The sequence below is a fragment of the Streptopelia decaocto genome (assembly GCF_964273445.1).
Source record: "Streptopelia decaocto genome assembly, chromosome: 5".
NCBI classification, from domain to species: domain Eukaryota; kingdom Metazoa; phylum Chordata; class Aves; order Columbiformes; family Columbidae; genus Streptopelia; species Streptopelia decaocto.
This window is the reverse complement of record NC_138659.1, coordinates 35,588,869-35,606,135: the sequence shown is the minus strand read 5'-3', so window position 1 is coordinate 35,606,135 and position 17,267 is coordinate 35,588,869. Positions and strand designations below refer to the sequence as shown.

The following is a 17,267-nucleotide window of genomic DNA, read 5'->3' as shown; positions in this document are numbered from 1 at the left end:
GTGCCCTGTGCATTGAGCAGGGACATTTGTGTCCATGCTCTTGAGTCTCCAGGGCATTAAACAGCGTAAAGCCCTGGCCAGAGAAGAGCTATTTCTAGGTGTTTGTTTTGAGTCTGTCCTCCTAGGAGAAATCTCTTCTAGGAAGATCAGGGCTCTTCCAGGGCCAAGGCCATTTCTGAAGAGCCAAATTTACAGAGCACAGCAAAGCTGTGGCAAAGAAGGCAGCCGCTTTCGGGGTGAGCAGAGAGGTGGGGGGTCTCTGGAGGCAGAAGAGGAGCATGAACCTCATTGACCAACACATTTGACTTTTGCAGCTCATTTTAGGACACACGGTGGTCTTCAACAAGGACGAGATCCTGCAGCAAGTGGCTTCCAGCCTGTGCAGCTACTCTGTCTTTAAAAGCTTGTGCTGCTTGGCCCTTTACTTGCCTGGTGGGTTTACAGACAGCTTAAATGTGGTATGTACACTCCGGATTACCTTATAAATGAACCAGTTTCTCATTGCTTGAACCTGAGTTGTCAAATCACCTGGCCTTCTACACCTTTGATTTATTGAAAAATCTGGCCATTCTGTCAGCACTTTGCAATCTGGCCATTGTGTTGGCCGTTGTGATGGCACCAGAGGGAAGCCCAAAGTGCACACGAAGTCACACGTCCACGTTGTGTCCCCAGGGTGGGGATGCTGAAGGGGAGAGAGCAGAAATTCATTTGGTGCCTCTGTGGTTTCTCTTTTACTGGGTGATTTGTAATTTCACGTGCGTTTTGATGACAAAATGGGATCTTATGGAATGAACTGCTCGTCGTGCACTCCTAGGAGAGGTGGGCCCTCAGACTCTTCATCCTGCCACCCCTTTGAATATATTCATCCCCAATCAGGACTTTCTCTGTGCTCCACTGCGCTTAACACAGAGTTGTAGAAAGATTCATGCTGAAGGCACCAGGGTGGGGGTTTCTAGTCTGACCCCGCTCCCACCAGGGCCAATACCACAGTTACATCAGGTTGCATGTGGACATGTCCAGGTTGGTCCCAGAGATGCCCCACTCCCATGGGAAAGGGTTGTTTCCTTGGGATTAGCCAAGATTTTGAGCAGCTCATGTGAGTAAAATTGGTGGCAGGTCCATGGATGGTACCAAGCAAGCATAGCTTGGTCATGGATGGAGTCAGAGCTGGGCCACTGTTTCTCAAGCAAAGTGTTGGTGTAATTTCTTAATCTTCCAAGGAGGCAACGTCTTAGAAACAACGCTTAGAGCTACTGTGTTGCACATTGTCTTTGCAAAAGGATCCGGAGCACGAGATATGGAGATTACTTTAGTTTGAAAACCACACAGACTCATAACATGAGCCGGCATGCCATGGGGATTGCTGGGCTGACCGAAGGGAGATCAACAGCCCCCTCTGTGCTGCTGCCTGCAGCGTGTGTTCAGATGGCATGTGGCTGAGCTGAGCTTAGGCAGAGCTTAGGTGAAGCCATTTGTACAAATGCAAGCTCCAGCTAACCTGTGTGAGAGACTTGTGCAGGATCGGTTTTATTTCTAATAGGATTTGCCGCCATGCAGAAAATAAATGTTTCCAATGATTTCTTGCAGAGCCGCATAGATGTCTACCTGTCCCGCTACCCCGATTCGACATCCCTAAAAAACATGTTACATTGGCAGCAGGTAATATTTCCTGTTGCAGAGTAAGATTGCACACAACCAGGGCCCATGTTCGCCTCTGTTCTCTCAGCTGCTGAGGACCTCTGCTCAATGCTTGGGTATAATCCTCCACTGCTCTCCCTGTAGAGCTATGTGGGAGAGAAAGGGGAAAATTGGCATGTAACACTTGTGCAGATGCAGTTCTTTTGTCCATGACTTTCACCAAAAGATGACCAAGAGTCTTTGGAGCTGGTAGGAGATGGAAATGGAAGCAAAACTGGAAATAAACCAGCACAGGAGATACCAGAGTCAAGGCTAAGAGTGGATGGTCAGTAGAGACAACTAATACAACAACTAATCACTGAAAATACGCAGAGACTCGCATCCTTCTGTTGTAGACATTGACCACGACAGACCTGCCCAAAGGTCTGATCTGTGTCTTCTTTGAGGCGAGCTCTTGGTTGTACACTGGCTGCACTGTGGGTTTCTGGGGCCTTGGCTTCCAGACATCTAATATTCTGCAGCTCACCAGTCCCCAGGAGAGGAGGGACGAAAGATGTGAACAAGGGGACACCTTGCAGGCCATGCTGAGATCTTCCCAGGAGCTGAACTCTCCTCCCATGAGACAGTAATACACGTAACACACAGCATCCTGGAGCCTTGGCGTCAGGAGGGAACACCGCGGTTCCCTTAGTCACCTCTTTCGTCTTCCTCATGGTCCCCTCCAATAATCACATCTCCCCTCCTTTTCCAGCTCTATCAAACTGGGGAATTCAAATACTACGATTATGGCAGTGACAACATGCTTCATTACAACCAGGTGAGAGAAATCCATTCTCATTTCTTAGCTTTAAAAAAGAAAACGGCAGTGATAATTTTATGTGACTTATGGAATTCACCTTATATGGTCAAATAGGTTTGTACCTTTCTTACCAAAAAAAGGGTCTGTGATGTCACACAGTGATGACTTTTTGACATTCTGGTGAAAACTGGAGGAACCCAAGGCATAGTCAGGATCTCCAGTGATAGTTTCTGTAGTTTCTTGCAGTAGGGGAGAAATTCCAAGCGGCAATTAGGAATACTCTGAATTTTTGTCTTCCAGACCACACCTCCCTTCTATGAGCTGGAAAACATGAAAGCCCCGCTTGCTGCGTGGTATGGTGGCAGAGACTGGATTTCAGCCCCCGAAGATGTAAACATCACGCTGCCTCGTATAACCAATGTGGTATACAAGAAATACATTCCCCAGTTCGTCCACTTTGACTTCCTTTGGGGTATGCAAGCGTACGAACAAGTGTACAAAGAAATTCTTGAACTGATGGAGAAGAGTGCCTAGAGTCTGACCAATGGAAGTAATTGTTTGTCTCTTGTTTGATATCTGGGATTTATTTTATTTGGGAAAAAAGAAAATAAAGGTGAAGAAAAAAGAGAGGGAAAAGGCTCATTAAACTGCTGTGCTTGGTGTGGGTTGATATTACTCTGGCAAGTGAGGAAAACAAGACAATGCAATGATGAGGAAACCCTGTAGGATTTGGGTTAAATAGGTTGAGGTCCTTGCAGAACCAAGGCCTGGCCCTTGGACCTGGCGTCTCCCATGTGCCTCACTCAACAAGCAACAGGCAGCTTCAGTAGAATTTGGCTCCTGGTCATGGTTGTGGGCTCTGGCCTCGCTGCACTTGGGTTCCCAGCTGCAAACATCTGGACAGCAGGATGCTGGTGCTTCACGAGAGTGGGTGTGCTCGCATGGGACCATGTGGTGGATAGAGTGATGGATCTTGCTAGTGTAGCTTTATCCATATTCTGGTGATTCTTCCATGCCAGAAATCCCAACATCCTAACGTTTGTTACTTTACCTTGCAGTCGGAAGGAGCTATAAAGTTTTACTTATGTGGAAGAGACGGTAAGAATCTCCTGGAAGCCAGGAATGAGTCTAACTCTGCTTTCAGCTTCTGGATTACACTTCTTAATAATATATTGATTGGGGGAGGAATTGTTAATTGGCTTGTCTGGGTATCTATAGTCTTAAAATATACCTAGGAGCAAGCAGGGCAAAGGATAAGACTGTCTTTCCACAAAGATGCACATATAATAATAGTAATAATAGCAATAATAGTGATAATACAGTAAGATCGGTTGCACTGGGCTCTGTGTGGTTGCACAGAAGACCACAGAAGAAAACAGGACACAGTGAGGTAACCTTGGGGTGTAAGAATTAGGCTATAGGTTAGATATAATCTATGTGGAGCAACAGCGATTAGCTACCTCACTTAGCGTATTTGTAACGACACCTTTTTCTGTGCAATTGGTTATGTACTGCAGGGCTCAGCATTCGTACAAGACTATGCTGTGTTCGTGTCATGGATATGAATGCAAATGCAAGAAAGACTTTTCTATCTTTGCAAATAAACACCCAAAGCTTGGAAAGACATTTCTCCAACAGGCTTCTGAAAAGCTTGCAAGAACTCGTTTATGTTTAGTTAAGAAGTACTAAGTTTTTTTTAATACTTCTGAAAACTTTTAAGAATTGCAGGATTTAGTCTCCTGTCTTTCTGTGCAGGTTATAATGTTGCTGCCACTTCTGTAATTATCTGATGTGATGTTTGTTTTGCATTATCTTAATGCATTGGCAGTCTCCCATGATGGAGCTTTTGGGTTAAGTCCTCTCTATATCAGCTTCTGGAAGCGCTCTGCTCCCCGTGGCACCGGTACTCACTTCCCATCCCTTCTCAAAGAGCACTTGTAGCATAAATATTGTGACGCTGTCATCTGGGATTGCTTTGATCAATAGGTGGATTGAGTCACCAGATGAGCTGTGTTGATATTGGTGGGACTGGAGTCCTTGCACGTCTCAAGTCCACCAGGCAAGTCAAAAGTCATCAGGCAGGCCCATGGTGATGGCACAGGTCCAAGGTCAGCCTGGGGCATCAGCCCATGATGTCAGGGTCCAGATCAACTCAATCTCTCTCCTTCAGACTCCACAGCACATCACGAGGCCTTGCCCACCCCGGTGAAGGTACTCATGGCACAGCAGTGCTCCCTTTTCACTCTCCATACGTGAGTAAACCAACCTCAGCCGTACACCTGCATGTGTGGAGGACATTGGTCATTCAGCCACTTAATTTTCTGCCAGATGTGTTCGTGCAAAGCTATTCTTGATCTGCCTGCATGCAGCACACAAGCTCAGAAGGGCTTAAATTTGTGACACATCCCATTAAAAAAAGAAGACATTGCACCACGTTTGCTGACCTATAATTTTCTACCTTCACCGTGGTGAACACAACAAGAGGCAGCACTGGCATGAACCGTGGAGCACCTCATCAGCTCCATGAGGTCTGGGGCAGATGGCCAGCGCCAGGCTGTGTCCACACTGCAGAGGTGGTGAATGCGTCTACCACAGCGTCCTTCCCACTGGAGGATTGTGCCCAGGCACATGCTTAAAGGCAAGTTGTGCTTTTGTAGGTAACCCAAGGATTGCTTTAGCATCTGCTTTAAGCAACATACTGGCCTACGCCGTCATTTACAAACTGATCTAGGTTAATCTAGGATAAGGTTTCATCTTGTTTTGTCAGATGCTGTACTGCCTTTTCGTGTTGTTTTGATCCTCAAACGGCAGTTTCCAGCAGTCACCGGGACTGTTGAGTAGATTCAGAGGTTTATTCAGTTGAGGACACGTCACTTTCTTATCTCAGGAACTATGAGCAAGGCACAGAAATGTGTTACTTCAACATTTTCTTTTGAGATTGCTAATGGCTTGGAAGAGAGACCCGTTAACTGCTCTTTGAGACTGGTGTCTTTGTAGATTGGTGCTTTGAGCCGATGGGAATGACACAACGCCATGGAAAGTTACAGTCCACAAGCTTGTGTTGGTCTCCATTCCAGACAACGGACTATGCTGTGTGGGACGTGTTAATGCTCCCCGAAGGTCTCTGGTGGCCCTGACCAGGCCACTGGCTAAGCTGAACCCCATCAGCTTTTCTCCAATACGTTGGAAAAAAGCCCAAGACCACCATGACACCAAATTTGAAAAACGTTAGTATTTCTTTATTGAGAAAGCTTGCTGAAGCTGGCTCGGGTCTGCTCGTGAACAGACCAAACTCTCTGAGCTTTAAAATACTCTTTAAAGCCAACTGTACAATAAAGAGAGATCAGAGAAGGAGTACAAGAAGCTCAGGATTTTTCTGGGGTCTTCTGAACAAAGAAACAAGAGAAGAATTAGCTGAGACAAACCACTGGTGAACGCATCTCAGTTATTTCACAATCAACATTTATGCTTTTGTTGATTCAGCTTTGATACTGTGAATAAAATTATTGTATGAACCATTTGAGCAAGGTGTTGTGAAAAGAATTCAGTGTTTCATCAAGCTTTGCTCTAGCATGAGTAAAACCCCTACTAAGTATGTAATCAGAAATGCTGGAGATATCCCAGCCTAGCTGAAGGGCTTTCAACTAGGAGAGGTACAACCAGAAAAGCAATGTTACTTGAGCAATGTTCTCCAAGGTTACTGCAAAGGAACCATGCTTATCTGGCAGGGCTTACACAAGAGTTGATGTTCTCTTATTGCTAAAATCAGAATAACAGAATCGCAGGATGGTTTGGGTTGAAGGGACCTTCCCAGCGCCCCCCGTGCCCCCCCTGCCATGAGCAGGGACATCTTCACCAGCTCAGGTTGCTCAGAGCCCCGTCCAGCCTGGCCTGGGATGTCTCCAGGGATGGTTCAGCCACCACCTCTCTGGCCAACCTGGGCCAGGCTCTCACCACCCTCGGCGTAAAAATTTCCTTCCGCAAGAAGAAACAATAGAGGAGGGATGTGGATATCAGCTCTCCCATGGGACCAGGGTGCTGGGATGGGGGCCTGGGTCTCTGTTGGCCACGGCAGTGACCCATGGGCCTGGGGACAGAATCCTGGGGCTCCAGGAGCTCACTACAGCCCAGACACCATTTCTCTCTCCTTCCCCATCACCTGCAGGACATGTTGATTAGCATCTAACAACCCTCGTGGTGGCCACAGCTGGAACATCGATGAGGGACTGTCCGAGTGGTGCCACAATGATACTCCCTTTCCCAGTTCAGAGAACCAAGACCAGATGAAAGTTAGTTAAGCATCTCCCTGCTTGTGACTGGCTCACCCTTGTGCTTGGCAAGAGGCAGCAGAAAGTAGGTAACAACCAGCATCCTGGGCATACAATCTGGTGGCTTGTACAGGCATGAAAGCACCAGGAGAAACACCACAGCTGGAGTTAGAGGAAGAGCATACGTTGATAGGCGAGGATGTGATTAAAACCAATCAAGCTAGTAAGTGCTGAGGGACATGTTGCTTGCACTGTGATGCACTATGGAGGTGACTCGGCCACAGAAGACCTGCACTTGTTAATGGAAGGACAGCAGTGGGGGTGCAGCACACTTCATGGGCTGTTTTCCTGTTATCCCAACAGCAGGATGGGTTACAGTCCTGCGATACCTCAGACAAGAAAATGAAAGACACCCAGCAGCAATGTTGCCTTAAAAAGCAAGGACTTAACAAGACGCCAAAGTAAAACATCATGCCACGGTAACTTTGACTCCTAAAGAGGCCAAGAGAGAGTTGGCCTTAGAGCTTCAAGCAGAACCCAGAACGTGTATGGAGGGCTCAGCCTTGCCTTCCGTGTCACACTCAGGTGACCTTGGCCAGACCACTTGCATACACACATTTTGGCCCCTCTGAGAATGTGTGTATGAGAGTGCTGATTGGTACAGCCTACTTGGTTAGAAAGTTAAATAAAATACCGTTCTGTTTCTAAATGGTCTTGCATTTTCTTACATTAGTTCCCACAACAATACTGCAAAAACCTCCCCTGAGTGTGCTTATACAGCTTCATTTTAAGGTGCCCATGACAGTTTATCTAACATTTGATTGTGCACCCTACCATGTATTATGGGGTCCTGACACCATAGGTTAATACTAGTGACTATTTACAACGATGTGAAGTGTACAATCGCAGCAATGTCATGATGACATTGCTCTTTCCACCTAAACTTGCACCTCTGTGTCAAAGTGCCCAACTCTGGTCTCCCAACTTCAAATAACTCAAAGGCGTTAATTTCTTCTTTTAACTGAGCAACATGAGAGTTTCTCAGTTGCTTTTTTTGGCAACCTCTCTCCTTCCTACCACAGTTAAGCCAGGTGCTGGTGCTAAATCACACACTGGCCTTAGCCCTGATACACTGCTCCAGTAGCCTCGTCCAATGGCCTGAGGATGCTGGAGAACCCTCTGCTGTCCTTCCAACTTCTATTAGCACTTAGTACTAGTACTTAATACTTCCCCTAGACAACTAATACCCAGTGGAGTTAGAGGGCAGCAGATTTGGCAGTGGATGGAGTAGTTGACCACAAGTCTGTCTCAATACTGTTGAAGAAAACGTGATGGTAGAGCAGAAAAGCACAAGTTGGGAAGGGGTTTCTCCATCCCTAGGGTGTTTTTTAACTCTTCTTGAGACACACACCAAAATTGCCCTCGACACAGCCCGTGCAGTCCATCTTATACAGTGGGATTTTTGCGCTTATGGGAGTGGGAAGACATTTTCAAAAGCCAAAAGTAGACCCAGGGACGGAAGTAAGGTAGTGAAACAGTGAAGGCTCTAGCTACACCTGCTGTCAGGAATAGGGCACCCCCACACACAGTCCTCACGTGTCAGAGAATTACAGTCTGGTGGATGGAGTAACACACAGGTGTTTTGGGACGTGTTTCACAACCCCCATACAGCTCATAGGCTACGGCTGGTGTGGGCATTAGGAGTCAAACCAATCCATGACTAGCAAATGTACACTCAAGCACAGCACCTGGTAGCCAATCGAAGGCTTGGTCTTCTAGGTGGCTACCACCCAACTACAGAAGGCGTAGGCTGTAAGGTGACGGGCTGGAGGCGGAGAATGAACACCTCTGCTCCTTGCCATTCCTGTTGCTTCAGCCAGACGGAGGCGTTGCTCAGGCTCTCCTCTGCTCCGCTGTCCATCGGCAACATGCTCAGCTTTGTGCTTTTCCAGAAAACATTGCAGAGGTTTTGCGAATTCCCAGTTGCAAATACAACTCTGCTCGGGCATAAGGGCTACGTGGAGGTTGCCCGGGCCACCGTCACTTTTGAAGAGTGGTGTAATCACCAAGTGCCTCCCACCCGGATGGCCAGTGAAACCTGACCTGTCCTTGGTGTGTCTATGGACAGGTCAGCGTGTTCCTGAGGCCTTGTGAAGCTGGCAGAGCCCAAGTCCTTTCGTTGCCTCTGGAGATCTTGTAAGAGGCATTCCCGAGGGACCCCAGGAGTTCAGAAACTACCCTCTACAAAATAAACCCTTTTGGCACTCTCTTCCTGCAGCTATCAGAAGCTTAAGGTGAAACTCCATAGCTGAAATTCCTCACCGCACCTCTCCAGCTGCTTTGGAAAATGTAATCCCTTGCAAGCACAGAAGCCATGACCACATGGTGAAACAGAGCAAGTTATCAAAGATATGACCAACATGCAAATTGCTTAATTGGAGGACACGTGGCGTGGTCCAGTGCGATTCAAACGTAGCAAGGCTCTGACACAACGCGCTCTTTTTAATGCTGGTGTTGATAGAGCCACCACCATCCACACCACCAACCTGATCAGATACAACCATGGGCTCAGCCTGGTAACGTATTTTCTTCCGCGTAATTCAGGTTTGCGTTGGAGCTATCCCGAGGGTGAAAAACCATCCATTGCTTTTCTTCTGGATAACTCTCCTCTTGATAACACCGCAGAGAGGGAGGGTTGCGGGGAATATCTCCAAGGGCAAGTATGTCTCACGCTGTGGGAGACCCATTGGGAGAAGGAACAAGGGTGGTGTAGAGTAACCGGGTGGCTGGTGAGAACATTTGCAACTCATGTTACTGGGCTGAAGTTAGGCTCTAACTTTTAAGAGTCTGGTGAAACATTAGAAATCACATATAATATTGATTGTGTATATTAAGAAGAGATCTCTGCTCAGGACAGGAGTCTCTGAGGCGATCAAAAAGGTTTCTGCTTTACTCAGGCTACACTTATTTAATAAATAGTCTTCCTGTGAGGCTCTACTAGTTCATAGTTTTAATAGTGGCTTTTGGGTGCAAGAGCTAAGCAATAAAGAAACAGCAAAAGCACATCGTCATAGCCCATCCAGCCTAAATGTGTTCCTTGTGTAGTGTTGACTCTTATTTGGGATTAATTTCCTCTACAGGACAACTGGCCCGATGGCACTTCCTATCGCTTTAGTACTTGCATGATAAAGCTGTTTCTCTTCTTTTTACTATCAAAAATAGAGAAATGAGTTTTGCCTAATACCAGACCCAGTGTGTGGGGGGGAGTATGAAGAGCCTTGCGCAGACCCTAGTGGAAGCTGGAATTGGGAATCCCCTCCACTTCCCGGCCCACACTGTGATACGTGGTCTTCAAATACATAAACAACTTAACCCATCATAACCAAGTAGAAACAGACATTTATAAATAATAGTAATAATAGTAATTATAGTAATAATAGTGATAGTAATAATAGTAATAGTAATAGTAGGAATAATAATAATAATAACAACAACAATATTTTACACAGACACAAGATGTGGCTGTTTTTTGCAACCCTGTTTTTGGCACAAGCACCCGTGAACTCGGCAGATACCATCGAGCAGAAAAAGGCCCTAAATCCTGAGACATTAATGAACGTTGTAAGTCAGAAGTTTGAATCTGCACTCTGTCTGAAAGCTTGTGGATATTTCGCTGGGGGAGAGCGGGATGGAGAGGGTTCGGGCCACTGCGTGTGCTGGTGGTGGGTTTAGATGGAGGCTGAGGGGTCTGGAGCATCTTTATGATGAGGAGAAACTGAGAGGTCTGGGGCTGTTCAGCCTGGAGAAGAGAAGCTGAGAGGGGTCTTATCAATGCTGATAAATATCTCAGAGTGGCTGTCAAGAGGATGGACCAGACCCTGTTCAGTGGTGCCCAGTGACAGGGTGAGGGGCAACAGGCACAGACTGAAACACAGGAGGGTCCATCTGAACATGAGGAGAAACTTGTTTGCTGGGAGGTGCCAGAGCCTGGCCCAGGCTGCCCAGAGCGGGTGTGGAGGCTCCTTCTCTGAGACATTCAAACCCCCTGGACGTGACCCTGTGTGATCTGCTCTGTGACCCTGCGTGAGCAGGTGGGTTGGACTGGGTGATCTCCAGAGGTCTCTTCAGCCCCAACCAGTCCAGGATTCTATGGTTCTGTGACTCTTTTGTCGAAGGTGTGACAAAGCAAGCACACAGAGGTGTGCAGGCAGGAGCACAGCTGGATTTCACCAGACTGAAACTTCCCAGTCTGTGGATCTTTTCAGCATCAACAAAGCTCAGGCAGAGCCTGAGGAGCCCTGCAACAAAGGGGGCTTGTTCTATTGCCCTTCCAGTCAGCTCCGCTTGGCAGGTTTGATGTGCCCCACGCATCAGTTCAGAGCATGACACGACATGTCCCGCTGTTGGTGTCATGCTTTTGGTTTCAATTCTTGGTTTTGGAAACACTGCAAACGCATGTGCTGCTGGGTTGGACAAGGTGATCTCCAGAGGTCCCTTTCAACCTTAACCATTCTGTGCTGCTGCTCGCAGGCTGTCTCCTCTTCCCTTGGGCATCTCACTGGGGTGGCCACGGGACTCAGACAGAGCATCCTCTCTCAAAAAAGTCCTCAGAGACACTATGCAAAGTAATGTCCCAGTGCCGCAGAGATTTGGGTTTGCAAAGGCATCTCAGTTGATAGGGGACGCACTCTTCAAGTCAAACGAGCACCTCGGCTACAAAAGGCTTTCTACCTGGGTTTTTCTTTCCCCAGAGCCAAATGATCAGCCACAGAGGGTACCCCAGCGAGGAGTATGAAGTCCTGACTCGCGATGGCTACTACGTCGTCCTAAACAGAATTCCTCATGGGAGAGGCAATCCTGGGAGCAGTGGTACGGCTCTATTCCACAAGGAAGCCTGCAAAAAAAACCCAAACCTTAATGCAACAAGCAGGTGAAGGGATGAACATCAGGGGAGTATTTATTGCTAAAGCAAAAATACCAAAGCCATGACACTTTGATTTACAGCCCAGGTTTTGGCAGGCAGCATGGGAAAGCACGTGTGCAGCACAGCAACCACCTTTCGGATCAAGCAGAGACTTGGTTTTAAGGCTCAGAGCATGTAGGCCTATCTTATGAGAGCTCCTAATTTATTTTTTCCCCATAAATTTGCAACTTCAGGGTTTGAAAGATCTCAGGGACAAGACTGTACATCTGAGTTTTGGCATGGTTGTTGTCATGGCCAGGGTGCTGAGCTTGTGGGGATGAGCACCTGAGGTCTAAAAGGCTTAGGAGGGATGTCCACAGCCCTCCAGCCTGAGACAACGAGGGAAACGACCACAAGACAACTACAGCATGGATTTACTCTGTGGGACACATCACTAAAACGCATGTTGTATGTCCTCTGGTGGTACAAGTAAGAGGATTTATTTGCCTGGATTTGGGCTAAGCAGAGAAATTCAGGTTCAAGGAAATGTGCTGTTTCTTTCCCATCCAGGGGCCAAGCCAGTTGTGTTTCTCCAGCACGGGTTACTTGCAGAAGGCAGCAACTGGGTGGAAAATCTGGCGAACAACAGCTTTGGCTTCATGCTAGCAGATTCTGGCTATGACGTCTGGCTGGGAAACAGCCGGGGGACAAGATGGTCCCGGAGACACCAGCGCCTTTCAGCTGACCAGGCTGAATTCTGGGATTTCAGGTGGGCTGGGGTGGATTACAAAACCAGGGCAAACTGCTCTGCCCGTCACTCACCTGTTGCGATAGGACAAGGGGTGGTGGTTTTAAACTAAAGGAGGGGTGATTCAGGATGGATAGAATGAAATTGTTGTCCCTGAGGGTGGTGGGAGCCTGGCCCAGGTTGGCCAGAGAGGTGGTGGCTGAACCGTCCCTGGAGACATCCCAGGCCAGGCTGGACGGGGCTCTGAGCAACCTGAGCTGGTGAAGATGTCCCTGTCATGGCAGGGGGGGCACTGGGGGAGTTTCGAAGGTCCCTTCAATCCAAAACCTCCTGTGATTCTATTCTGCGATCTTCAGAGCACCCCTGGATTTCCCAAGCTGATAACATGCTCCCAGTAAAAACAGCTACTAAAGCAGGTCTGCATTTCACCAGATCACGCAAAAGGCACATGGGCAGGGACTAGTGCTCCATTCCCTTCCAGGAAAGAGCATCTCCAGGTGCTGAGCTGTTGCTGTGATCCTGATGAGAGCCAACTCTGGGTTTGCAGAGCTGCTGTGGTTGCACCTGACTGCACAGCTGGCCAGGCTCTTCACCACTAAGCATGGTTTTGGGGGGACCAAGCCCTTTCAGGGAAGGATGAGGCCATGGCAGGAGGGATGCCTTCTCTCTCTGTGCAGTTTCACCCAGCACAGGGCTTATAGGAGTTTTCTGCTGGAAAATCAGCCACAGATGTCCACCCCTCCAGTAAACAAGCAATGCAAGGCAGCCAAAATTCACAACTAAGTTTGCTCTCCTGGTGTTACAACCAATGCACCGCTCCTGTGTTGCAGCTTTCATGAAATGGCAATGTACGACCTCCCAGCCATGATCCACTTTGTCCTGCAGAAGACCAGGCAGAAGCAGATCTACTACGTTGGCCACTCGCGGGGCTGCACGATCGGTGCGTTAGACGGGGTCGCACGTCATGTTGCCTGGACCACCCAGCAACTGTTCCTTTTGGTGTCTGTAAGCAGAAAGCGGAGAGGTCCCATCTTTGTGGGATGCCAAGCAGGCACGCTAGGTAGGAGGTGTCTTGCACTGAGAAGTCCCACAGCAGCTGTGCTTTCCATACAAGACATCTGGGAGGACCAGCGTGCTCCCAGGGTAGTGAGAAAGCTCTTGGTGACCTCAATAAGCTCCTTGCTGTGACTGAAGCAACAGTAACTCAGCCTAGATGACTGGATTGCTGTGTTCCACATCAAAACCCCTCAGGTCAGGAAAGAGATTGAAGTGCTGGAGCGGGTCCAGAGAAGAGCAACAAGACTGGGAAAGGGACTTGAACACAAGCCCTATGGGGAGAGGCTGAGGGAGCTGGGCTTGTTTAGTCTGGAGAAGAGGAGGCTCAGAGGTGAGCTCAGCACTCTCTAGAACTACCTGAAGGGCAGTTCTAGCCAGGTGGGGATTGGTCTCTTCTCCCAGGCATCAGCAATAGGACAAGGGGGCATGGGCTTCAACTCTGCCAGGGGAAACTGAGGCTGGAGATTAGAAAGCAATTCTGTGCAGAGAGAGTGGTCAGGCATTGGAATGGCTGCCCAGGGAGGTGCTGGACTCACCGGCCCTGGAGTTTTTTAAACTGAGATTGGACATGGCACTTAGTGCCATGATCTAGTCAATGGGCTGGAGTTGGACCAAGGGTTGGACTGGATGATCTCTGAGGTCTTTTCCAACCCAGTTGATTCTGTGAAAACCAAAGGCATTTTTCATGATGGTCATAGCTTCTTCTTCCCAATGAAATGCATGGTGCTGCTTTTCACCAGCGGAGCCATCAGGGGGATGAGACAACCTCTGTGACAAGGACACTCTTTAGCGGTGGTTGATGGAAGATGACAGCACCGTTCCCTTTCCCTGGTGAATGGGGCAGGACTTCCCACTACTGGTAGCCTTTGAAGTGCCTCATCAGCCACTTGTAACCATAAGAATAAAGGCATCATCTCCTTTTGGACATCTCTAGCACTAATGTCAAGCAGAAAAGTGGCAAGAGATCCCAGATTTCTGACTGCCAGCTAAACAGAGCTGGGCAGCAGGTCCAAGCGAACCCTTGGGTTAAGCGCCTGAAGAACCATTGACCAAGCCTCAGGATGTTTTTCTTCTTTTCTCAGCATTCATTGCGTTTTCATCCATGCCAGAACTGGCTCAGAAAATCAACATGTTTTTCGCCCTGGCTCCAGCAGTGACAGTCAAGTACGTCAAAAGTCCCATCACTAAAATCTCCTGCCTTCTGGACAAGCAATGCACGATGATACAGGTAGGGGATGACTCTATGCTCTTGTCCCCCAAATACACCGGTGCTAGAAAGGGGTTCAATACCCAGACGCAGTCCCTGGGGTGATGCAATGTGGCAGAAAACAGTTAATTCCCGCTGATTTATAGGCACGGGAACAGTTTCAGGTGCAGGTGCGGTCGGGTATGGTCACTGTGTTGAGTGCATCCTCCCATCCGTAGGATCTTCAGGTTTTGAAACTGGTCTTTCTGTGGAGAAACTGAATTCCTTGACCTGGAAATGAGCAGCTTTACTGTGTTGATTTTAATGACAGCAAAAAACAAGCCCAGTGCCTGGGGGAGGAGGGGGTAAAGAGGAGAGTCCTGAATACTGATTTCCCTGGTGTGTATTCAACCATCGTCTCCTCCTGCAATGAGCTGTGCACATCTCAGTGGGGCAGAAGGGCACAGGTTGGACCTTTGTGGGCACCCTGTGTCGCACACCCCTCCCTGGTGGGACAGCTCATGGGGACACCGGTGGGGCGGGGGGACAGCGTGAGGAAAACACACGAAAACAACCTCACCCTTTGCTCCTGCAGCTCCTGTTGGGCAGAACAGACGCCGCGCTGCGGCTGAGGAAGCTGTGGAGGTTTCTGCCCGCGCTGTGCAGGCAGCCGCTGCTGCACAAGCCCTGCACCAACCTCTTCTTTCTGCTGGGCGGCTACAATGAGAAGAACCTCAACATGGTGGGTGCATCACGCCACATGGAGGGGATGGAGCTTGGGAGCACCCCACAGTGCCCACAGGCTCTGCCAGCCCCTCTCTCCCTGAGATGTCTCAGAACTATTGATTTTCTATGAAAATTGTATTCCGGAGCCTGACCCAACCCTCCATGCGGCACGACCCAGCAGTGGTGGTTTTGGGAAACACATCATCTGGCAGCGGCCAGATGGTCCTGTTGGTTGGAAAGCGGTGACAGCTTGAACGTGTTTCCTTGCAGACGCGGCTGGATGTGTACACATCCCACTACCCGGATGGGACGTCTGTCAAAAACGTAATACACTGGGCCCAGGTAGGTTCCCCAAAATGCAAGTGCTTCACCCCTGGGATGGTCCCTTCACCGAGAGTCTGGGCAGGTGGGAGAGGTCAGGGACCTTGGATATCAGCAGCTTGTGAGGAAATTAGGAACTAGAGGAAATTAGGTGCTGGATGCAGGATGAGTGACGCTGGTCCCTCTGGGGACCTGGGGACACAGGGCTGTGCAGGAGATGCCGGGGCTGGACTCTTGTCAGTCTGAGCATCCTACTGCAGCTGCAGCATTGGCCCTGCTGGAACCGGGGTCAGGCCAGAGACCCCCACCCTTGTGCCTCCTGCAGAGCTAAATTACACGTAACAAGGAAGCGAAAAACACCTTTTTAATCAATGCAGCTGTTGTGCAGGTACATGAGCTTTCGCCCCTAGCACAGAAGCAGTTCTTACAATAAACAGGCTCACTGACTCTGTACTTTGAGCCCAAAGTGTCACGAGAAGGTAAGGATGATCAGGTTGTGGAAGGGAAACTCGCCAACATCAAGTCCTCCAGCAGCATCCTGTGCATACAGATGGCAATGAGCAGGTGTTCAGAGGCATGAGCGTTGCATCAGGGCAGCCAAGGAGCTGCATGTAACACATCGGTTTGTCAACCCATAGCTGGGGACAGGCATGGAGCTGCAGGTCAAAGCATCATCCTGTTAAAAAAGGCAGAAAGTCTGGCTTTGCAGTGGTGCCACCTCCTCCCACACCATCCTGTGCGAGCACCCTCTCGTGATGCGGTCCCTTGAGGAGGCCAGGAGATGCCAGACCCACGCAGCGGCACTCGCTGGCCTCCCGCCGCAGATCGGTCCTCTCCTCCCAGATGGTGAAATCAGGAGAATTCAAAGCCTTCGACTACGGCAGCAAAAATCCAGCCATGTACCACCAGGTAGGAGGCTGACACAGCAGTGCTGGCGGCTGGAGATGCTGGGGGACTGTCCTGGGTGGTGTGGGGACAGGCTGGCTTGTTGGGGCTCACCATGGCGGTGGTTCCTCAGAGCCCACATGTCCCTCCAGGAGACACCTCCCTCCTACCGGGTGGAGGATATGCCGGTGCCCACCGCGGTGTGGTCGGGGGGCGAGGACTGGCTGGCTGACCAGAGGGATGTCCAACTGCTGCTGCCCCGCATCGCCCACCTTGTCGCCTATGGCCACATCCATGACTGGAACCACTGGGACTTCATCTGGGGCTTGGATGCTGCCGAGCGCCTCTACAGCAGCATCCTGGAGCTGATGAAGTGGTCCCGGTAGAGTGGCGGCTCGCCAGGGAGATGCTGGTGGGCTGGTCCCTCTCCCTTGGCCAGGACAGCCTGAGGAGGCCGTGGGACATCCCCTGCTGTCATAGAATCATTTTGGTTGGAAAAGACCCTCAAGATTATCGAGTACAACTGTCAACCCAGCTCTGGCACTACCCTATGTCCCTGAGAACCTCATGTCCATCTGTCCAACCCTCCAGGGATGGTGACTCCAGCACTGCCCTGGGCAGCCTGTTCCAATGCCCCACAGCCCTTTGGGGAAGAAATTGTTCCCCACATCCAACCTCACCCTCCCATGACGCAACTTGAGGCCATTTCCTCTGCTCCTGGCCCTTGTTCCTGGGAA

At 49.4% G+C, this 17,267-nt stretch overlaps 1 protein-coding gene across 1 annotated transcript in view; it reads left to right on the top strand.

Moving 5' to 3' along the window:
- The window catches only part of LOC309440487 (uncharacterized protein), a gene marked incomplete at both ends in the record, with an annotated part of 28,743 nt that extends 11,827 nt beyond the window's left edge, over positions 1-16,916 (top strand). Inside the window, 13 exons of the mRNA XM_082054175.1 lie at positions 315-458; positions 1,588-1,659; positions 2,390-2,455; positions 2,738-2,909; positions 10,259-10,326; positions 11,457-11,574; positions 12,179-12,377; positions 13,187-13,296; positions 14,495-14,640; positions 15,194-15,340; positions 15,595-15,666; positions 16,489-16,554; positions 16,683-16,916. Of these exons, the coding sequence (XP_081910301.1) occupies positions 315-458; positions 1,588-1,659; positions 2,390-2,455; positions 2,738-2,909; positions 10,259-10,326; positions 11,457-11,574; positions 12,179-12,377; positions 13,187-13,296; positions 14,495-14,640; positions 15,194-15,340; positions 15,595-15,666; positions 16,489-16,554; positions 16,683-16,916 (1,614 nt within the window). The remainder of the gene's footprint in view (positions 1-314; positions 459-1,587; positions 1,660-2,389; positions 2,456-2,737; positions 2,910-10,258; positions 10,327-11,456; positions 11,575-12,178; positions 12,378-13,186; positions 13,297-14,494; positions 14,641-15,193; positions 15,341-15,594; positions 15,667-16,488; positions 16,555-16,682) is intronic.
- Between the last annotated feature and the right edge of the window lie 351 nt (positions 16,917-17,267).